The following is a 24,766-nucleotide window of genomic DNA, read 5'->3' on the forward strand; positions in this document are numbered from 1 at the left end:
GCTAAGAAACGCTCACTTCAAACAGTTTTTATTTCCATCTTGGCTGAACATTTACATTTTAAAATATTCTGAATGAGATATAAAATTAACCTGGGAAATGTGGAGGAGGTGCACATAACAGCACCACCCCCTGGCCCTCTTTCACATATACAGCTTCTCTCTCTTCTGTGGAGAACATGTCCAAATCTAGAAGGACACAGAATTAAATTCAGGCTCTTTCACACAGTCATTATGTCTCTCTTTACACTCAACCTGATACATCCTTTGATTTAAAAAATATTATACAACTTCCACAAGCAAAAGGAGAAAAATGTAATTTCATATAATTTGCACCATTATCCTTTTTGACCCAAAGCTCAGCAGAACCTACAGAAGCATTTAAAAAGGTTGACACCGGAAATTAATTTCTGCCTCTCCTCAACAAAGGTTACCCATAGCTAAAAGGCGCAAGTTTTGGCTTTCAGAAATGCGACTTAAGCAAACTTAACAAGGACAAAAGGGTCTATTCAGTAGTGCAACACCAGTATTACGTAATGGAGCAGCTTGGCTCTGTCCCTCTTACTCACAGCCAAACTGGACAGATGCCTCTTGGCTGATGACCGTGCCATACTCATTGGTTGCTTGGCAAGAGTAGTTCCCCGTGTGCTTGCTCTTGTCCAGGTCACTGATGACCAAATTGCCCCCTACCAGGCTGTAGTGGCCTGCAGCACCCTCCTCGATTGCAATCTCCCTGTTATTCAGTCTCCACCTGCAGGGAGAGACAAGAGCTGCAGTCCACATGGGCATGAACAAAGCAAGGGCATTCATCTTTAATTAGAAAAACCCATAATCCCACAAAAACCTGCAATGGTTGATAATAATACACTACGGGACTGTGCTTCAGATACGGAATGACATGGATGATCTAGATTAACCGAAACTTTCAGTATCTATAAGTATCTATAAGAACATTTGCCAAGCGTTCAGGCTAGCAACATACAACCCTGCATGTGACATGAAAGTCACACCAGTTCAACAGGAAATGAGTTAGAAAAATGGAGCCTCATTCTTCAAATGGCCTCTGATCAAGTTGGAACAGAGTGAATGAACAGAGAGGTGATAGATGGGAAACTGAGTTATGGTTGGCAGGTGCTGAGAGGGACATGGTGACAGCAGTGGATTCATTTGAGCTGTAGAAGGTCAACCCCCGCACATGAACACAATGTCTGTTTGGGGTGGGGTGAGGGGGGGGGGGCAGCCAAGGTCAATAGCTGATGAATAAGGCTGTTCATCATTTTGAAGATCATTATTTATAATTTTTTTTTTTTTGTATTTTTTGTTGTTGTTGGACCAGCTAAGAGGAAGAGATGGGGCATTTCACAAAGAGGTGATATTAGTGAATTGGTGTTATGGCATGAAGAAGCATGCTAGGCTATATTTTATAGCTAGGTAATCATTAGCTTGCAAAAGCTAAATGCCAAACTGAAAATCAATCCTCTGTGAGTTTGCTGCTTTAACAAACAAACTTTGCTAGCTAGGTTAGAGGCTCCCAGCATGGGCAGTTGGGAGCATATGTTACTTGTATGTGGCAGGTGGGCTGGCTCGTGCTCGGCAGCTCATGATGATCTTGTCCTCCAGTGACTCCTCAGGGTAGATGGTGTCCAGTGGCTGCTCCTCAAACACAGGGCCATAACCAATGCGATCGTCTATAAAAGACACTTACACAGACAGACAAAAACAAACAAACCAGAATTACTGTGGAAATGGAGCAACAACATGCACAGAAGATAGGAAGGAGAACCATGTATTTTCAGGCAAGCATTCTTGAGTGGTGCTGCTGTTCTTGGCAGCGAGCTGTTAGTAACTATGCTCAGATCAGGAATGCTTCTCAACTATTTTGGGAGTTCTGCTGTGGCTAGAGGCTTCAGGATTCAGTGATGTTTAGAGAAAGAGGTCAGATGAGTAGGTTTTCCCTACCACTAAACTACAAACCAGGTGAAAACCTGGGTGAAAAGTGTGGTAATATTCAGTGTTTTTCCATACATAGGCAAATACACTGACTATAGTTTTAAAACTGTAAGAACAAAAATTTTATTCTCATCTGAAACATAAAATTCAAGGGCATAAAACACTAACATGTAAAAACTGGCAGTTAGTACATGTCTATTTTAACTGAATCTTGCAACAGATTTCAATTCTTACATTTTTTTGGGTGTGTGTTACTCATAACTGGTCTTCAGAATTTTTAAATTTAGGGAGACTCAGAAAGCTGCATGTCATTCAACATGTTATTGATTCTGACCTATTAAAAACAAAATAGGCAAAATTGTACATGGGCCTCTGTATAATAACAGAGCACAGCTACTGAAATTAGTGCTTTGTCTGTCTGATTGCTTGTTTGTTATTCCATTAGGGTGACAAATAATGCAAATTTTACTAAACAAGCTTGCATTTCTTAACTTAAAAAAAAAAGGTAACATCAGTCTCTGAATCTCTTGCTAGGATAAACTGCTGGATACTTTTGTGAAGTGAACTGGAACCAAGTGACTTGCATACAAAAGTTCATCTCTTTGACTGCCAATGGTTTAAAGTCACTCCATACCACCACTTAGCTTATTTATAAATGTGAACTCCATCCATGGATGAGCTAGCTACTGACAGACAGAGCACTGCCTTAATGACTTATGCAAACAGCATCATTAACGTTTATTACTCTACTACTGGCTACTGTAACAACCCAATGAGCATAATTTACCAAACTACTTCATCTGAAATGCTAACTTCAATCAGCCTGCCTATTCCTGTAGTGACACGCTAGGATAATTAGCCCCAGTTGGTCATTAGGGAAGCAAACATCAAACACCAGTCTTCAGTGAGTCAAACACAAACACAGTCCAAGATGATGAATAACTAATGAGGCGAATTATTTCAGTCAATATGAACTGTGAACGTATGTGTGTGTCTCAGTGCATAATCAACATGGTTGCTCTTTCGATCTAAAAAGGTCTTCCCTATGTTTATAATCTGTGTCATATTATTCAGCAAGTGTATCACTCTCTGCTACCCTTTATAAAGTCATTGCAAAAAAAGCAGACGCCATATGGTGCCTGCAAAAAAGGATCAGGCTCTAACAAAATGTCTTTGAATCACTGCTCTCTAACAGTGCTAGCTTGTGGGGAAATTACTAAAATGGGCATTGTAGCTGATATTAAACCTGACAGTTGGCACGATCGCAGTAATACAATCCTATCCTTCCGCTGGGAGCCAATCTGCAGAAAAGGTGCTTCGATTAAACCGCGCCGTGGAGAAGACAAGAGGAGCTGGAAATCGTGGGCTAGCAGAGATCTTGTGGCATACAGAGAAACAATATCCACATCTCCCATCCGAGAAATGAGCATGAAAGGAGAGAACTGGCACCGAGCCCTGTTGATTGGGGCACCCAGGGCAGCGGGCCCAAACAGAAGCCCCCCTCTCCTTTTCCCAGCCCCCTTATCCCTTCGGTCTCTTCTCTCTCCCACTCTTTTGCCCCAATCAGTATCATTGTATCAATCGGTATCACTATATCAATCAGTATCACTTTATCCATCTGCCTGACTCCACTTCTTTTCTTTGCCCACCCTCTGCCTGGTCTGGCATCTCTCTCTGTGACACAGTGTACCCTGGAATTAGGATCCTACTGAATAACAGAATCTGCTGAAGCAAAACTGAAAACAGCCAGAAAAAGTGAAATGTTTTCAGGGTTTCATATTTGGTGTCAATTTGTGCAGTTCTTTCCTATGCACACAGACAGACCAAGAGTAATTTCTGTTACAGTTAGCAGTGCAGCAGGAAGGAGGATATTTCATTGAAATTATAATTAGGTAATCTGTTTAAAAGGCTCAAGAATGTAAAATGTCTGAAAAACTATTTATAACTAAATATAAGACAGTACTATGCATCACTGGGGCAGATACACAGCATAATTCCAACTAGTCCAACAGAGGACCTCAAAGGACAGGCTCATGTCTGAGAGTATGTGCTCAGAGTTTCTGACTGACTGAATCCACAGACAGACATCTTATTCACTTATTCAGCACCATAATACATGGGGGGGGGGGGGGGGTTTCACTAATTTGTGGCTCATTTAAATTTTAAACTAGCAAGCTAATATTCCTCAAAACCACTTCACATTCTCTCACTTTCTCCTTCTCTCTGTCTCTGCACTGGTTTTGAACTGACTACAGAAACATCAATTATTCATGCTTCGATAAATTTAGCAGCACTGAATTCTGTGTGATAATCTTTATATTATATGATACACATACTTGCTGGTATTGTCATTAACTAATCCTGCAGCTCAAACAAGATAAGTCTTTACTTTTTTACATAAAAAATGTCAATAATCAGAATTACTTGTTTGTGTATACACATACTGCTTATGCCATTGTGGTCTTCTTCATAATGCAAACTAATATTCTTTATGATTAAGAGAACCTGCTGGGAAATCACAGTATTGTCACGGTATGGCCCCTCCCCTCCATAAACGTGTGTGTGTGTGTGTGTGTGTGTGTGTGTGTGTGTGTGTGTGTGTGTGTGAGTGTGTGTGTGTGTGTGTGTGTGTGTGTGTGTGTGTGTGTGTGTGTGTGTGTGTTCGTCTGTATTGCCACGCCTTCTCTTATTTCTCACCTGATCCTTGTTGTGTGTCATTGTCGTGCGTGTATGTAAGTCCTTTGTCTTATCGTGGATGTTGTCGGTGTTTGAAACTATAGCCTGCATGTTACGTCTTGTTGTTAAGTGTGTTAATTAGCATCTGTTTCAAAGTGCCTCGTCCCCGCAGCCTGCTTAAGCTTCAGAACGTTACAAGTATACCTTTTCAATTCATAGAATCAGCAACTTAAGGCTGACTGTTTGCCACTAAGAATATTGCTACTTTTCTGCTGACATATATATATATATAAAAATTCATCGCATGCATACTGGTAGAGTTTGTTCTTACTGCATTTGGTATGAACTTTCATAGTCATCTGGGTGTCTCTAAACATTATCCAACCATTCTGGACATTGTGTAACTTATAAAGACTGCAGGGCCTTTCAGCATTCAATGAAACAAAAGAAATCCGTTTTATGTAAAATAACAAATGTAAAAGCGAGAGTGAGAGAAAATCACAAAGCACAATCAATTCTAAAATATGGGAACAACATGTATCCTGGTTAAATGCCAAAGGGCTGCAGTTAAAGTCTCCCTGTATCACTGCGTTTTTGTCTATCATAAAGCATACATGATGGCATACCATGTTTTTTGCAAAGGCATTAAATTAATGTAGAGGGGATTAAATCTGAACTACATGTGTCAAAACTAACTAGAGTTCACGTTATAATGCTAACAGCATTCTAAAATGAAGGTTGACTTCTGCACTTGTGATACGACAGCAGACTGCTGGAGTGGAATGATTAAAGCAATTCATTAAAAAGCATTCATTAACATACTGTCACCACTGTATAGCAGTTCCACTGCCTTCATATTTGCTGCCAATATGGGACATGCTTCATGACATGAAAATTAGGTGGACATGCACTCTGATTTAAAATGTAAAACTAATGCGTGCTTGCTAATTACTAGCTTATCTGCGCTTTATTCTGGAGAGATACCAGATATGTATCAGCTCATGCTAACTCAATGTGACTCTGGATACAATTATTACACGCCTAGAAATCCAGAAAATAAAGGCAGCATTTTCCTCAAAGAGAAGTCCAGTTTCTTTAGCTAACATAAGCTCCATGTCCATAAGCAGATTTAAACCACTGGAGCCAACCTGTACCAGTGCTAATCACTCTTCCAGCACCACAGGGGCTTGGTGTATGCAGGGCGATATCAGTGCCAAACACTCAGGCCTTACAGCATTGCAGCAAAAAAAGATGTTTATTCAAGGCATCTTTTTGCTTCTAAAGAATATGTAGCGAAAGGCAAAATGTTCTGACTATTCAAGAACTACATAACTAGCCTGTGTTCACCACACTGAAGAGCAATAAACATGCAGTGTGCTAAATCCTAATCCACAGACAAACCACTACCCTGGCCACTTCAATTGCTAAACCAACCTTATTATGCTGCTATTAGGTGCATTCACTAAATGTATAATGACTGTATCTATCTGGCATGCACTGTTTGTCATCACTATATTCTTGATGCTATTTGGGGGGTGGACTATTTACAACACAGGAACATCCCTCTGACATGGTAGTAACATGGCAGTGAGTTTTGAGCTGGTGCAAGTTTATCAACTGCTTCTTGGGGTTTTTCATGTCAGTGTTACTGCTGGCCTGAAAGTGGTCCATCTTAAATTATTGTTGGATTAAATTATTCTTCCCACACACCGCAAATATGATATGAAAAAGCACAATAATGGTAGTCCATGATTTTGCCAAAAAAAAACAAAACAAAACAAAGCTTTTTAATAGAATACTCAATTATATCATAGATTATTCTGATGGCACATGGCACAAAGCATAAATATTTATTTTGTTGGTGAAATGCATGATATAAGCAAATGGTAATAACCAAGAATAAATAAATTAATTAAAATGGGAAAAGCAAAAGAAACAAACACTGTACTTTGAAGGTTACATTAAGCTAACCAGATATTACTTGAGCTTGTTACACAGTTTGAAGTTAAAGTGAACACTGAGTTAAACCTACATTATTAATCTGTAGAACATATAGCTGCAGAAGAAGAAACAAGGTAGACTTGTGGATCTTATTACTGGAAAATAGATTTATTGGAAATAATCAATCAAAAATTGCCTCAAAACATTATTTTGACATTCTAGGAATGGACTTTGAGAGTCTTTGCGCAGTACAAGATAAAATCTGATGTAATTTTGGAAATCATTTTGGAAATAAGATGGTTTTAAGCCCAATTGTAATATAGTAGTTTAAGGAAGGTCTCTCACATTCCAATCTGTGATGTCCTGGGGGAGGAAGAACCTAGAGCAAATAGTCAGGGTGACAGGTTCTTGCATATTTTTTGTGGTTTTAATCCTGATTTATGGTGGTGTGTTAGATATACTGGCTACAGGATGTTCTGATTACTGTGAAACTGACAGTCAATGAGGGAAGGGGTGAGAAACGTACTAAATCTATTTATGAAAGAAATAAATGTTTAATCCGAAAAGAAGAAGTAACCTATGCCACTACAAATGCTACAGTCCATCACAGTCTTAGTCTAACAGTAATGATAGATAAGAAGCATCTGTCTAGGCCCATTTAAAACCATAGCATGTGCATGTCCAGACCAAACTTCATATGCTTTAAAATTGTCATGTAGCAGCACCTCCAACTGGGGGCAGGATGCACTGACCCTGGAGCTTCCACTGTCTTACTTCCTACTGCTTATGCACTGAGGACACCTGATGCAGATAGTCAAGGAGAACACATGTGGGGAAATTAGAAACAATGAGTCAAATCTAGGACATTTCATTTAAGAGCAGTGTAAAGATGCAAGCAATACATGGGCCAGAAGAACCCATCTAATAAGCCAGTTCCCCAGGCTTTAGATAGATCTATACAAAAGCAAGTTAAAAGTACAAAGAACATCAAAGGCCCTCTGTAAAATGCAAAATGTCTGCCTGTCAAAGAACCCACACCCCTCATAAGTCTTTGATGGTCAAGTAAAGGGGGGTGGGGTGGGGAGTATGCAAAGTCTCAGAGAGAATGGAAAGGGTAAACATGAGCTGTGTGCTAAGAAATCATGTAGCTATCTGTTTAATCCCTCACCCTCCATAATGCCCTCTTTTCAGAGGGGATTTTCTGAGAAAGCACGGCTGAATGCAAATGGCCTCTCAGTCAGAACTGAGTTTGTAGTGAATGGATTAAAAACAAGCATCCTTCTCACCAGTGCATGGCCAATGGAATGGCCTTGGATCTTTATACGAAAGCGCTGGATTCATTTTAGATGCATCTTTTAATGGTTGGGGAAATTTGAAGTCATTTGGTTGATTTGTTGGGAACTACTGCATTAATGCTTTGCAGATACTCTTTTGCATGCTGAGTGAATGGTTTTGGGGACCATATGGACAGAAATAGATCCTATGCAGATCTTCTTCTCAGCTAAACATAGAATAAAAGGCTAGTAGGAAATTTTGAGAAACACTATAAACAACCACGAAGACAAATAATGATGTTACTCACCACCAAAGATTCCAGGAGATTCACCACATACAACTGTAACTGAAAGAAAAACAGGACTTAATGCTAAAATACTGTAATTACTCTAAAAAAGTTTGTGAAAAGTTTCAAATTACAAAATGTTAAACCTAGTGCTTAGCATGTATGGGCTCTGGTTGTGTGAATTATATGCATAACAATTCTTGTAGGAAACCAGACAACAAATCATATTTGCATACAGTTTTGCATACATATAAACAGAGCTATAAGCCAGAATTCTAAACAACTTCTTACTTTTTAGTAGACTTTTCTCCTGTTCTGCATATTTGACCTACCTTCTTTTCTCTATAACACATTTATGCAGTTCAGCACTGTAAAAGTGTCATATTTCAGGCTCACTTGACCTTTAGCCTATAGTCAAACTCAAACATGACTGAGCTAAGCTAAAGAAAACTACCCATTCTGCCACTCACAAACTGTGTAATATAGTCATCCTTGATCAATCATTGTTGATAAGATCATCCTCAGTAAGCTCTGGATTGTAGACACACAGTATCATGCACACGCATAAATACCATTTGCTTTTGCTAAATTAGACCGCATATCTAAATAAGAGATAGATGCTAACGCATGGCTGCTGTATCTGACGGGCCCTGCAATGCTCTGCCTGGTTCACTCTGGCTTTGGCTCTGGGAGAACAACTTTGCCCCAGCCGGATATTAAACCACTGCTGCAAATCAGCTAAAGCAAATCTTGATGGAGTAATGCGAGGAGACTGAATGCAATTAGTTGGCGTTAGCAGACTAGGATCCCACCTTTGTGCTAAACAGAGAGTGGGAGGAAGAAAACAGTGCAGGGAGGAAAGACTGAGGGCCAACATTAAGCAGGCATATTGGCCCTGGTGACCCCAGCAGCACCCTCAAAATCCATCACGCTGGTGAGCTGGTGCACAATGAGGAGACAGTATTCAGGCTCCTGGGGTTGCCATGGATGGCTGACCCTTAAGGGGAGGGCTGTGAGGCAGCAACCATTGTCGGAAATAGGGTGGGGTGGGCGCACACAGAGAGAACTCCCAGGATGGGGCTACCCGCAGCCTGTAAATCATTTCATGTTTAAAGCTGCTTTAGAAAGTTGTTGAATGAGTCTGTAGTGTCTCTTTTAGTTCAATTAGTATTTCTAGAAGTGTCACCCTTCTAGAAATGCTGATCTTATTCGTTCAATTATTGTTACAATTGCTTGACTGTTAAATAGACATTGCATTTATCGCATCCATCATGGGCATTCTCTGATTCTTCTTCAATGCACAATACTCACAGCTGGAGTAGAGGGCGACGGACAGAGCGAGCATGAGCAAAGCAAAGTGGCGCATGGTTCAGGAGTGATGGATCTCCAGAAGAAAGGCTTACACAAGATGGTATAATGACATCAGCAGGTGTGCCTGGATTCCCTAAAAGAAATAAAAATATATGAATTCACATCATGAGCAAAACACAATATACACTGTCTATTAATATTAAACTAGGTCTGTCGTCCTGCAAAAGTTTTAGGCTGATAGTAATAAAATAGAACTCCTTTCTTCTGGACTTTTGCATAAATAGTGTAAATTTAACCTGCCATTAAAAAAAAACAAGCAAACCAACCCTCACAATTTTGGTCATAAGCTCTTTCCCAACAGAATTTTACTACAGTAGGTACAGTAGGAGGAAACATGGCCCATTAAAAGAGATTTAGAGGATCTCATAACAAAGGGCGTAGAGTAGTAACATGCACTGGCACATAGCCAAAACTGCTGGAAAAAGTCAAGCCAGGCCACTAGCAGCTCTCCAGAGTGCTGAGCTCCCACTCTCCAAACGCCTTCCACACTTTAGACAGTGCCAGTCGCATGGCGGATGGCACTGATTGTGCACAGCTGCCAACACATCTGCTGCTGCACTCCTCCTCTTGCCACCAGCCTTAAAGCTGGGCTACCTACACTGGGAAGGTAAATGGGAAAACAGAAAATTGAGTAACACTTTGTTCTGGTTTCTGTTGTTCTCACACTATAGATAACAACAGATCAGGAACTGACTCTCAGTGCAGCAACACAATCAGGCCCACATATGCCATTCACTGCCTGGCTATCCAGTACCAACAAACCACACCTATCTCCAAATGCATCAAAACACTGCCCCAAAGAAATTGATTCCTTTGAGGCATCAACACAATTAACAACAAGCTTCAGCATAATAGATTAGGAGCTTCAGTCATCTCTTGTCCTTGTTAATGCGTCTTCCTAAGTTTGCTATAAAACAATAATGGTGTTAAAGGTTACTGCAGGAAAATCCTCTCTATAAAACATTGTTGTGTATCTCAGATTTATAAGATCACCTAGAAGTTCCACAGCACTACAGGTTAAATGTTCCTTGAAAAAAAGATGCAACTCTCTGGTAAATGTACATAATATTAAGCCATGCTTCGAAAAAAAAAAAAAAACACAAACAAAACAAGCCCAAATCCTCGAGCTAGCTTTAAAGCATTGCTGAAGCATGGGGCTGCTTTGCTGCCTTAGGGCACAGATGGCTTTTGGTCAGGGACCAGTGAATTCCAACTTAAATCAGGATATGTGACAGCAGATTGTAAGAGCATCTGTCTGTGATCTGAAACTCAAAAGAGCCAGGGTTATGCAGCCTGACACTGTTCCGAAATATATGAGTAAATCAACAACACCTGCCACAAAGACAAAAGTCTTCTATAATGTCTGAGTCAGAGTCCTGACTTCAAATCTAGTAAAAGGCTGCTGATGGAAGTAGACCAGACAAGACATCCCAAAAACACACACAAGCCCAAAGGTTGTTTTTACATAGAGAAAAGCAACTACACAATGTGGGCAGTAGCTACAGGATGCGCTTGATTCATGTCATTGCTAATAAAGGAGGTTCCTATAATATTTACAAAATAATTCTAAGTGATTTGGTTTAGGCCTTTCGTTTTGCAATAAATTTATAGTACTGTAAAATGTTTGTGCTGTCAAGATTACCTTCATTTATTATTATGACGACTTCATATTTTTTGAGAAATCCACATAATTCCAAAAGGTACATACACTTTTTGCTATAAGGAATACTTTGCTTTATTAACTACATTCTGAAAAAAGGAATTAAAAAATTGGTGGTACATTGGATAAAATTATCACTACAAAATACTTAGTGCAGCGCTGACAGTGAGTGAATCTTCCCAGCATGCAGTGTTCCATTCACACACCAGTGTGCACAATTTCCTCTGGCACAACAGGTTATTAGAAGACAAATCTGACAGTTTGCCATGGAGGTGATTGGCAAGCCATGGCGAGGCCAAGTTTAGAAGCACAGGTAGTGGGTAAAGATAACTGACCTGGACCTACATCCTCTGAAAGCAGAAGTGACAAGCAACAGCTGTTTGCATAAATGACAGAGTCTAACAAAGCAAACTCTAGCCATAGACAGCTTATACACAGTGTTGAAACTATCAACCATTTCTGGGGCTATGAAGATGTACACCACCATCAGTGGTATAACAGAGATGATGTGAAAAAGCACACAATCTTCCTACTAACTTCTGAGAACCAGGAGAGCCATAGTCGACCTCCAAGCTGGTATGATGGTACATTCTCCTGATGGTGATACGTCACCTCCTGATTTCATCGCAGGACAGCCTCAATATGCTGGTGCGTCACCATCTAGACCTGCATTGCATCAATTTGTCCATGGCTGGAGGATCAGAGAAAACAGCTGTCCAGAGATCCGTGGGGGGTTGATAACCTAAGATGCAGTGAGTCCTGTAACTGAACTGGTTAATAAGTGCTGTGCAATCTCTGCCCAAGAGAAGAAATGAGGCCAGTCTGTGGGATTTTTGTCTTCTGCAGAAACTTTCCAAGCTCCTGATTTATCCTCTCACACTGATATCTGGATGTGAGGCTAACGGACACTTCTATTTCCTCGATTTTTCCTGCAGTCAGTGTTTTAGGTGTTTTACACTATGAACATGTGGAGCAAGAGGAATCGAATGATCCTATAAATGTTGTTTCTAAAGGACTCTCACCAGTACCAATTAGAAACCAGGCATGAGTGAGGAGTGTGCCCATGTGATCAGATGTTCTCAGAAATGTTCTGGGATGTAGGTCTTTCCTGGCTGACACTGATAAGCTACTTCTATGTGCTCCAAGGCCCTCTCAATCTCCTCACTGATCTCCCAGTAGATGGAGAACACCTTTACACTAGCAAGAAAGATGGTCTCAATTACAAATCAATATTACAAATCAAATCAAATCAGGTTTTGTCATACACAGTCATACAAAGTAAAATATGTAGTGAAATGTTTGTGTGACTGTCTATTGCTAGGTTAAAGAAAATATACAATATAAAGAATAAGATATAAAAAGGATAAGAATATGAAGAGATAAAATAGATAAAAGAATGATTTAGATAAAATAAAAACGTTTTGAAAAATATATGTGTTGTGTAAATTGCATATTGTGCAAATGAGCAGGAGGTAGTTGGATGAAAGGGGGTTAATAAATATTATAAATACTAATAAATACATTGCATATGTGTGTGGAGTATATGCGTTTTGTGCAGTATTCTAGGATGTGTGTGTGTGTGTGTATGTGTGTGTGTGTGTAATAGTTGTATTTTTCATCATGGTTGAGGGTCCAAATGGCCTGGGGAATGATGCACCTCAACATCCTCTCTGTGTTGTCCTTCAGGAAGTGGAAGGTGATTCCCTGATGGCAAAATAAAGAAGAGTCCATTGTTGGGATGACTGAGGTCATTCACTTGGCTTTAATCCAGCACTACTTGCTGTACACAGACTGTAGGTCTGGGATCTCTGTTCAGATGATGTACACAGCTATTCGCACCACCCTCTGGAGAGCCCGCCTATCCTGCTTGGTGCTGTTCCCAAACCAGGCTGTAACGTTTCCTGTCAGGATGGTCTCCAGATGGGAAAAGATGTAAAAGTTGTAAAAGTTTGTGTAAAGTTCTTTAGCACCATGGAGGGAATCTTAAAGTCTTTCAATCATCTAAGGTGATAAAGACACTCACAGGCCTTTTTCACTAGGGTGTTCACCAGGGTGGACCATAACTAATCCTGTGTGATGTGGACACCAAGGTACCGGAAGCTGTCTACTCACGCCAATGTTGATCCTGAGGGGGTGGTATTTCCTCTGCTGCTTCTTGCCAATCATCCCATTCTTGCCAGTCATCCCCTGCTTCTTGCAAGTCATCCCCTTCTTGCCAATCATCCCCAGCTTTAAGGCTCTTGCCAATCACTATCATCCCCTTTGTCTTGTTGAGATTCAGGTGATTGTTCTCCTCACACCAGTTCTCTAGGTACTCAACCTCCTCCAGGTAGGTCTCCTCAGAGGTCTGCCCAGAACAACAGTGTCAACATCAAACTTGACAATGGTTGTTGGAAGTGACAACATATGTGAACAGCAGGGGGCTCAGGATACAGCCCTGTGGCACTCCATTCCTGAGGGTTTGGGAGGATGAGACATGTCTGCCCACCCATACTTCTTGTGATTCTGTTTGTCAGGAAGCTGAAGATGCACTGACAAAGGAATGGGTTTAGTCCCAGGTCCTCTAACTTGGTGGCAAGTATGGAGGGGATTGTAATATTAAATGCTGAGGTATAGTCAACAAACAGCATAATTTATTTTCTTAATATCCAGATGAGTCAGGGCAGTGTGCAATAAGTGTGAAATGGCATCATCTGTACAGTAGTTGGAGTAGTATACAAATGGCAGTGGATCCAGAGGTGATGAAGCCTTTCAAAGCACTGAGGTCAGGACTACTGGAAAATAGTCATTGAGGCAGCAGGGCTGGGGTTTCTTCAGGACAGTAACAATGATGGACTGTTTGAAGTACATAGGAATTAAAGACTGGTTGAAAATGTCCATGAACACCAGTGCTTGCTGGTCAGTGCAGGCTCTCGGGGCCCTACCTTAGATGCCATCTGGACCTGCTGCCTTCTTGGTGTTCTCTCCTGAAATCTTTCCTCACTTCTTCCTCTGAGATGGTGTAGGCTTGCCCAATTCTGACCAGCTCCACGTGCATACTGCCATCTGTGCCATTCATTCCACTAGCACCATTAGTTCCGCTGGCTAAATTGCATATGGATGTATCCCCTCACAGCTTTTGGTTGGGAAATGTTCTGATGGTGGCTTTAGGGACCGTATCATCCACCAGCTTTCCAACAAATCCCACAGCCACTTCTGTAAACTTGCTGATGCCATCCAAGCTGCACCTGAACATGTCCCAGCCTGTGTCATTAAGAATGTCCTGTAAAGCAGCCAGCAATTAGTCCGTCCAGCACACAACCTCCCTCAGAGCAGGAGCTTCCTGTTTCAGCCTTTGTTTGTATTTAGCTGTGAGGAAGTTGGCAGCAAGGTCCAATTTTCCACATAGTGGACGGGTCTGTGGCTTGTAGCCATCTCTGAATGGAGTGTAACAGTAATCCAGTGTCATTTTGCTTCTGGTGGGACAGGTGATGTGTTGATATAAATTCAGCATTACATGCTTGAGGCACTGTTAAAGTTCCTCACCACAATAAACGTAGCGTCCCAGTGATGAATTTGGTGTTCTATCTCATGTAGTTTACATAAGGCAGTGTCCGTGTCTGCATGAGGTGGAACAGCACTGAGTGCGACCAAAGTAAGTTCTCAAGGAAGGAAGGGTAGCATTTGATGGTCAGGAGTTCCAGGTTGGGTGCACAGCAATGTATGAGAGAAACTACGTTAGTTTTGTCATACCAGCTGCTGTTCACCATCAAATTCATTCTTCCCCCTCTTGATTTCTCTGACTCCACTGATCTGTTTATGCGATAGACTGAGAAGAATTCAGCAGGCTGAATGGTGTGCTCTGGTACCGCTGGGTTCAGCCTTGTCACGGTGAAGCAGAGGAGGTTGCAGGCAAAGGAGCGCAGTGTGCCTGAGCCCTCAGCCTGTTCCAAATGCCAGCTCATTTCCCTTGGGACCACCACTTTGGGTTGTGTCTTTTGTTCTTCCACAGGATATCACTTGGCCAGCAAGTAGATTGCAGATCAGTAGAAATAAGAGTATTTCTCTCATACCTGTTTTTGGGCCTGTGTCCCTTTAGGTAGTAAGAATAGCTTGTGGGTCCTTCTTTCTTTTTTCTGCTGCAGATGTTAGCTATAGCAGCACTCTTAATGTATCAGTGTTTTAAAATTTTCAGTTTATTAAAATTTTGTATTTAAAATATGTATTAAAAATTCACAGGATAAAGCATCTGCTTTTGTGTTACATGACCCAGGGTGAAACATGATGTGGAACTGATACCTGGAGATAAATAGGGACCACTGAGCTTGAAACGAATTAAACCATTTGGCACTATGAAAATATTAAATGTTTTTGTGGTCAATTCTTCTAGTGCTAATTCAACTGTTAGTTTTTCTCAGTCCCCAATCCCATAGTCCTCTCTGTGGGAGTGAACATTTGAGAGTTGAAGGCTATGGCATGCAACTTATCTGGATTTTCAGTCCTTTGTCATAGAAAGTCTCCGAGATGGGTCTTGGAGACAGTTAGAAAAAAGGTTTGAAGGGGTCAGGACAGGGGCCGAGGTAAAGACCTCCTTAAGGGCACAAAAGCACTCAGCCTGAGAGGATTATTTCAGAGTCTTAGCCACTCCCTTTAGGACAGCGGTAAGGAGTGCAGGATGCTACTGAAATTGCAAATAAAACATCTAGAATAATTAGCGAATCCCAAAAACCTCTGAAGCTCCTTGACTGTAGTGAGAGTGGTCAGATTACTTACCACCACCACCTTGCAGTCTTTCATTGTCACTCCAGTTCCACTACTTATACAACTGAAAAAAGAGATCAACTGCAGGTGGAACTCACCGTAGATCCCAAGGAATATAACTGCTTTGAATGAATTACCTAATAGGTCAAATTAAAAAACTGTTTTATTTACACGTGCCATGCAGATTAATTTTTCTTCACATCTAGTGTCTATTTATATCGTGATGACAAGGAAAATAAATTTTATCGGTCAGGACTAGCCAAAATGCATAACAATATACTCATAGTACCCCCTGGTGACGAAGGCAAACATCCACTTGTCCCCCTTCTGAATATGACCCAGATTGTATGCACTCGGAATGTAGGAATTTTTCTTACTGAAGACCTCCTGGAGGTCGGAATACTCAAGGGGAATATCAACTAAATTCTCAGGAACAGGACTTTTAATGGTTGTGGATCTGATAGCTACTGTAGTCAGCTGCAAACAGGTCTGGAGACAGAAAGAAGACCAGGACAATAAATCCTGATCAGACCAGGAAATGAGGGGGTAATGTTTCTGTAACTCTCTAATCATGGTAAACTCAATATTATAGAGAAGTTGGAAGTCTTAAGGACCAGGAATGTGATCGGTTCTGTGTGTGGAGCACTGCCCGCTATAGCCTGATGGGTTTTATACGAAAAGTTAAGGAGCCGATCCTCCATCCAGAGCTTCTATTCTCAGAGTTGTCTCCAGTGGCTCCACTGAATTTGAAGTTTCTCAACTAGGTAGGCATGAATGAAGTTGCTCTTTCATCCTGAGTCAATCAAGCCCAAAATGACAGACACAGCTTGGTGAGAGTACAGGTTAACGGGAAGCATAAAAAGGACTCAGAAACCAACCCCTTTGTGGGAACGCACACCACATTAGTATGTGGAGTAGGCTCCACATGCTGTCCATGGGTTGGCACCTGAGATTTGTGTGACCGGACCTGGCAATCACAAAGAACATGACCTGCATCATCAATCTCCTTATCCAACACAGTCTCTCCTCAGCAGTAAAACGAGATGAATCTAAAACATGTCTATGTAGCATTAATAGGGTGACTAAACTCTAAAAAGCCTGAGAAGAGCTGAGATCTGAGAGGTAGTCCAAAACAAACTTGACTGAATAAAAATAAATCTCACTGTGAAAAATCTAATTTCAAAATACTATATTTTAGAAATTTTTCATACCCACATGAAAGTGACAATCATTTAATATTTTTTATCCATCTACCTGCATATTCAAATGTTCTACCCTTATTAAAGCTTGAAACTAACTCCACTCAAGATCATTTTCATATTCTGTATTTGTAAATCAAAGTAATGAGGTTCCTCTTGCAATTGCATCTGTAGCAAATGTCCCAGAGTGCAACACGATCTTCAAAAAATAAAACACTTCAAAAATAACATGTACAAATACAGTATGTACTGTAAACCTGCTTTATTTCTCTACATTATGGTATGAATTTAAATTGAGTTTATTCTGGAAGCTGGACAGAAAGCTCTGCCCTTTCTCTAAGAATAGATGCATTTGTTTACAGCTATTGAACTAAGAAAGCCATGTCTTGGCAAAACATACATTTGTACATACACACACACACACACACACACACACACACACACACACACACACATGGTCACACAGACACACACACACAGAGTTTTTCTCTGTGTGGCTGCTCCCCCCTTCTCTCTCTCACACATACACAGTTCTAAAGTCTGAGCTTTGCAGCTGGAGCAAGACACAGTAGGGATTTCATGTGCACACAGATGGTATCCTAGCAACACCTCTCCAAAGCAGCAGTTGTGTTTTGCTAGGCCCCTTTTTAGTGACAGTGAATTAAACTATACAAATACTAATACGTGTCTGACAAGCCTTTGTTTTCAGACACCATGAGACCCAGGGTGCTATGGTCATTTGGTCAACAATATCATCTACAGATGATAACAATATACCAGTATATTGACATAGACCCCCACATCTGCTCTCAATCATACATGAACACATGATAAAAGTGCATTAAAATCTTCAAATCTCTTCTCAATCTCTTCAGCCATACAGTGTGACCAGTGACCCCTTCTGTATTCATGGATTTCCTTCAGCAAGGTCCAAGAGCTAAGTGTGGAATTAGAAACAACAGATATTTGCTTTATTCATAGCATTAGACTGAGCTATGAAGCAGCTATAAGGCTAAATTGTAAGTAGACACCTACATAAAAATAAAGATTTACAGAGCTGCTATCCTATTTCTGAGCCACCTACAATGTTGTGAAAAAGTGTTTGCCCCCTTCCTGATATCTTTTTTTTTGCATGTTTGACACTTAAATGTTTCAGATCATCAAACAAATTTAAATATTACACAAAGATAACACAAGTAAACACAAAATGCAGTTTTAAATGAAGGTTTTTATTATTAAGAGAAAAAAAATCCAAACCTACTTGGCCCTGTGTTAAAAAGTGATTGCCCCCAACCGTTAAAATATAAATTAACTGTGGTCTATTAAATCTTTGGAAAGCTGAGTTCAATTTCTCTAGCCACACCCAGGCCTGAATATTGCCACACCTGCTCTCAATCAAGAAATAACTTAAATAGGACCTGCCTGACAAAGTGAAGTAGACCAAAAGATCTGCAAAAGCTAGACAGCATGCTGTGAGTCAAAGAAATTCAGGAACAATGAATATACAAAGTAATTGAGCTCTATCAGTATGGAAAAGGTTATAAAGCCATTTCTAAAGCTTTAGGACTCCAGTGAACCACAGTAAGAGGCATTCTCCACAAATGGCAAAAACATGGAACAGTGGTGAACCTTCCCAGGAGTGGCTGGCCGACCAAAATTACCCCAAGAGTGCAGCGACGACTCATCCAAGAGGTCACAAAAGACCCCACAACAACATCCAAAGAACTGCAGGCCTCACTTGCCTCAGTTAAGGTCAGTGTTCATGATGCTACTATAAGAAAAAGACTGGGCAAAAATGGTGTGCATGGCAGAGTTGCAAGATGAAAACCACTGCTGAGCAGTGGTTTCTCATTCATACTGGTCTCTCCTAATTCATTCTATGGGTTATTGTTCATACTGGTTTCTCCTATTTCACTCCTTGGTTTTAACACAAACTGAAATGTTTTCTTACAAAATGCTCTGAAACACCAAATTATATGGTTCAAGTTGAATGAGACTATGTTCTGTGGAAGAAATTGAGTGGCTTTTGCAAGAAACTCAGTTCTGGGAAAAACAGGGGCTGGCTGCTGTGGAAGCAAAGGTTGGAAAACATCTGAATGCTGGAATGTGAGCAGCCCTTGCAGCAGTGCAAGGAATCAAGTTTTCCCTCCTCTTGCACAACTGATACAACATGATCATTCACTTATAAGATTACTTGGTGGGTTAGAGCAGGAAAACACAAAGGTACTGTAGCTTTCCATGACTGCCAGGAGGTGGAGGTGATGGGTACCTCCACTAGTTAACTAGTGAGTCTACACCATATTTTATTTATCATACTGCAACTGAGTGACCATTTGCTTGGACCACAGAGCTATAAATATTAATCAAAGCTATTGATTAGCAATGCCACTCAGTCTAAACATATGTGCAGGATTTTCCAGATGACCTTTTTAGTAGAGCCTCCATCCTGTTATGGAGGGTGTTCTGTGCTGCTGTGTCTTTTGCTAAATAATTGGATCTGCATAGAGTTGAGGAAAGCTGACATCCCCCACTGGAGCCACTAAGTGATTCCATTACGGAAGAGAGTCGAGCTCTCTCCTATCTGGTTCTATTAAAATGGAGACAGTCCAGAGGAGACTCAATACATAATACAGAATACAGAAGTGCAGAGTCAACAGCCTAGCAAGACACTGCCTCACTGGACTGGACCTGCGTCTCACTACCTAGAGAGCAGGGCAAAAATGAACTAGCACAACTACAGCCCTGGGGAAACCACTGAAACTCTTGTGAGATTGCAAGATTAAAACAGAATTGCTTTGTATGATTCTTCTGAGAAACTGTTTGACCACAGTTGGGTAATGACTAACTTGGGGTAATGACTGCTGGAACATACCAGTAACCTGTGATTGAACCCCCTGGATTCATTAGAAATTTCACTTGTTAGTATATTCACAACTGCTCAGCCAGAACATCTGAAACTACAGTGCACAGGGGTTCATTTTAAAGTTAAAACAATTTACAATACGATGCAGCAGGTCTAATGATGAATAGGCACTCATTTTTAGAAGGTAAAACATACTAATACATACTATTAATGGTTAACAATTTGGCCTTATTTTCGATGGTCAGAATTTATTTGAGACTTACAGCATTGTTTCAGCATTTATTGTGCTTTTTACAAACTAAAAATTGACAACAATTTCAATTCAGTGCTATTTAACTGCAGGATATGCAGCTGGTAGAAACTGAAGCATTACTGAAAGTACTGAAGCATCTCTGACAGCTGCATACTGACTGCGTCAAAAGTGGAGGTACTAATGACCCCTCCAAACACAGCATACGCCATAAAGCCCCTGTGCCACCCAGAAAGCTGCTGACACATAGGCTGCCATTACTTTTCTGCAAACAATGAAGGCTGGATGTGACGTCTTTGGCCAGGACAATGCCACTATTGGAGCAGAGATGAACACATCACAAATAAAGGCATGTATTCATAATACAACATCCACCTAAATGGGCGAGTCATGCTCAGGTCTCCGGCAGGATTGACATTACTGCTTGTCACGCTAATGTTCATTATTTATATTTCACAGGCCTCCAGCCAACACAGTGGCAATCGGGGCAGGGAGGCCATGACATGTAGCATCTGCAAGCATTTAGATTTGATGTAAATTCAAGGAATTCTGGAGCCGCACAATCCAGGATGATCAGTATGAAAGGCCATATTTGTTTTATCATGTCCAATAAAATAAATCCTAATTCACATTTAATTCTTAAAAAGAAATAGAAACAGTTGTACAACATTTTGACTGAATTCCAACTACTCTTTTAAGTGGATTATAATCCTTTATATCTGTAATTGCACTTGCAATGAAGATACTTCTCTGAAAGCTGGCAAAAATTCAGGATCTGACCTTTAATTTGTTCAAACAGACAACAAAGTAACTAAGCTGTGGCAGATCTAATCTTTTGTGTAATCAGCAACATCTAATCTCCTTCCTCATATTCCCTAACAGAATTTAGAAAAGGCAGCGTCAATAGACAAGCAACCACAGCATCTCACCATTGGTCTCTGGAGTATAAAGATAAGCCCTATATGACCCTTTTGCTAAACTAGATAGAAAGTCCTTCCACCACGCCTTTATATCTCAGACATCTATCCTCCCACCCACCACCATAGCAGATCTGTTTCCTTTATGCAAAATCCAAAATCTTGCCCTGATATAAATACAACCATTGCTTATTTTACTAATATCTGAAAACTGATTATGCTTAATGTTTCACTTTTTATTTATATCTATATTTATAAATATATATATTTATATATAATTTGTATTTGTTGGGTTTGTCATCCAGAAATCATTTAATTAATTTCTCACTGAAGTACAGGGCAAACATTGCAAGGTTTAACTCCCAGTTCATTACTTCACATCAAAATCAACTGTTTGTCATGACCACAGCACAATGTAGAAGCTAAAACACATTAAAAACACCATTGGGGTGACATTTAATTATTGGATTAATGAATTAATCCAATGATGGGCCAAACAGATATTCACTGTGGCCATAAACCATGCTACTCCGATTAGAATTATTCTCAGTTTTTGAAGAGCTGTGTATTTCTAACAATGTTTCATAAAGGTGTTATGCATTGCGTTTCTCACATGACAAAATGAGCTGCTTCACTGGCTGCCTCCGTACACTCCTTAAAATAAATGTTCCACCAGAGTCCCATAAATCCCCCAAGTCCATGCCATATTACACAAATGAGCATCACTCGAAGGACCTCCAGTAGGCAGAGTAAAGGTGGAGTCCTTGGACGGGAAGTCAGGCCCTGCTAATTGTAGCAAGCTTTTTACACAGGAACCACATTGGGAGCTCTCGGACAAGAGGGTCAAGCAGATAGGGGAGTTTCTAATCTCTTCGGAAAGGCTTCACTTTCCGACTTCGCACAGCTCATCCAGCTCAGTCTTGCCCTCGCTCCGGCAGCAGGCCAGACCTTGAGCAATTGCACATGAAGAGTAAACACAGCATTTAGCATTCTATCTGATGGTGTTTTCACAACACCATTAGTGAAGTATTGACCAAGGACATTTGCAGTTCAAGGAGAGGACATTTTAAACTCTAGAATGTTCCAGTAGCCTACAGATTCCTAGCTGAGGATATTCCTAATGTGCCTCACCCATGCATGTGACACATCCTCATGTTAGCATAAACAGGTTAATAAGAGAGCCATCAGGCTAAAGTCAGTGACTCAGTGATGGTTGACAACTTTTGCAGTACTTTTAAGGATCCTAAAGTGACTTTTCCAAAAACATCAATTGCTTAGAGATGTTTTATGCATTTTATATTACATGTTGTACATCTTTCTAGTCTACTTTTCTCATGAACACACCACTGGGCTACTATGACAGGGTGATGAATAGGGTAGAGAGAGAAAGAAGTGGCCACATCACTTGGAAGAAACTTTGGGAGAAAATAAACAGTACCAGGGACTTATACCAGGGGGTATAATCATGTTTTGCTAAGCAACTATCCACAACACTGCAGTGTCTCACCAGCTCATTCACAATCCATCTTACTGAGGCAATTCAGGCTGGGATGTCGGAAACAGAATGTAATTCATTAGAACTGATTTTCACTGGATTATATGCATAATGTAGAGATGCACTAAGCAAGAAACAAGCAATGTATAATTCCATAATTTACACACCCTCATACCTGGACATGCCTAATAATCTATTCTCTCTTTCTGCCATGTCATGATGCCTCAACCCATTTCAGCTCTCCATGGCTACTCCAACTACGCCTGATGTCCGTTATCCCACAACACCTCCACCTCAGCCAACTACTTCTCCGTTGCCTTTGATAGTTCTTGTGCAGGATGGATTTTGGACATGCACACACCATTGGGACCAGACTAGGACTTCTAGAAAACCTGACTAGACATTAATTGCTTATTTTGTCATAAATAATATAATATTTCTCTTAAAATTGTTACTATTGTGGTGACCGCTGTTGGCCAGTGGAGGATGGGCGCCCCCTTTGAGTCTTGGTTCCTCTCAAAGTTTCTTCCTCATGCTCTAGAGTTTTTCCTTGCCACAGTCGCCCTTAGCTTGCCCACTGGGAGCTTGGACTCAGGCATCTGTAAATCTGCTTTGTGACATCTCTTGTAAAAAGCGCTATATAAATAAATTTGTATTAAACCACTACACTCTGGATTCAAACCCCTGTCAGGAAAGGCCTATTAATACACCTCCCCAACAGTGTAGTGGTTTAAGCCCCTAGGGGAGAAGAAACCACACAACCCATATGGTATTCTTCTGGCTAAGGACAGTTCCTCAGGAAGAAGCATACTCTTCGGCCTTTAATCTTTACAGTAGTGATGAAAGCACATGATGCAGGGAAACATGTCATATATTCCCAAAACATCCTGCAAGCCATTTCCTATAAATGACTAATAAAGATCTTTACTGATGATGCGTTGATGTTCTAAGGTGACAGCATGTGATATTTGAGGAAATAGCTTTTCAATGGAGCTGCAGGATCTAATACACATTTTGATTTGTTAATATAATTATATGCCACAGACAAAATCAAAATGCAGGCAAGAATCATTACGAATATGCAGATCCTAAACTAATCAAGTACCTAAAGATACATTCAAGTTTAGAACTCAACATTGGACAATAAAAAAATGCTAAAAACTTTAAGTCAACTAAATTGATTTTATTTTTTGTTTTTCAATTTTATCATTGTTGGTTTTGGGCATTTAAACGTATTCCTTAGGCCTATTTCACTGGCCTGAATGACAATATTCTGCTAAGGACATCTTAGAGTAACCGTATGTGTGTGCGCATGTATGGGGGGTATGCAGAAACCTGTTCAGTGTTGCAAGAGAGGGGAAGTAGGAAAGCTGGAGCAGAGCCTGCCTCACAGGACAAAGGAAAACAAAACACCCCATCAACATGTTAGTAGCTACACAGTTTGGAGGCAATGACACAACAGAGTGGCACATTGGGATTAGGAGCAGCAGTGAAAGCACTGCTTTCCAGTGAAGTTCTAAAACCCCAGTACATCACAATCACAACAGCAGCTTACAAAAACAAACAAAATGACTAGCTTCAAAGCTTTCCTAAAAGCTAAATTCAAGCCTCAATAGACCATTAGACTTATGGGTAAACATACACATGACAGCTGTAATAAACATCAACTGTACACAGAAGTGTAATCATTTAGAACGGACAGTGGTTTGGGGAGAAATATTGGAATGGGATTCTAATCCTGTAAGTGCAGCACAGGGTCCTCTCACATTTCTTATGAGATGACACAACCTACTGGTTCCTTAGTGCCAGCCCAGCATTCATGACTTAGACAGTCGCTATTTCACACATGCATGCAGAGATATTGGATGAAGGTCACAGTGAGGTGCTGAATAGTGACGCTTTGGCATTTCACAGGAGATGAAAACTGTTTAGCACTATGGTATCTGCTAGTCCCCCTCACTACTGGGGTGGGACTACATGCTTTCCTGAGGAAGTGGAAGTGTGAGGGAGACTTTTCACTGTGGTGCTTTCCTGAGGCAAACAGGCAAGTGATGCAGGTCAAGGTATATGCACATAAATACACACACACACACACACACACACACACACACACACACACACATACAAAGCAGCATGTAAATGCTGC

General features: G+C 40.6%; 1 protein-coding gene across 8 annotated transcripts in view; it reads right to left on the reverse strand.

Moving 5' to 3' along the window:
- cntn1a (contactin 1a) overlaps positions 1–24,766 on the reverse strand; it is a 54,367-nt gene that overhangs the window by 17,141 nt on the left and 12,460 nt on the right. For 3 of the 8 annotated variants that reach the window (XR_014123132.1, XM_027000996.3, XM_081712198.1), the window contains exons 2-6: positions 9,437–9,569; positions 8,147–8,185; positions 1,559–1,697; positions 567–748; positions 91–186 (exon numbers count right to left, since the gene is read on the reverse strand). Coding sequence is in view for 7 of the 8 variants with exons in the window: in XM_027000996.3 (XP_026856797.2) it covers positions 91–186; positions 567–748; positions 1,559–1,697; positions 8,147–8,185; positions 9,437–9,491 (511 nt within the window). In the remaining variant the exon portion in view is untranslated. The remainder of the gene's footprint in view (positions 1–90; positions 187–566; positions 749–1,558; positions 1,698–8,146; positions 8,186–9,436; positions 9,570–24,766) is intronic. The other 5 variants (XM_081712197.1, XM_081712196.1, XM_035523533.2 and 2 more) reach the window with 5 other exon arrangements.

Source organism: Electrophorus electricus, chromosome 4, assembly GCF_041902795.1.
Source record: "Electrophorus electricus isolate QZ-2024a chromosome 4, ASM4190279v1, whole genome shotgun sequence".
Taxonomy (NCBI): domain Eukaryota; kingdom Metazoa; phylum Chordata; class Actinopteri; order Gymnotiformes; family Gymnotidae; genus Electrophorus; species Electrophorus electricus.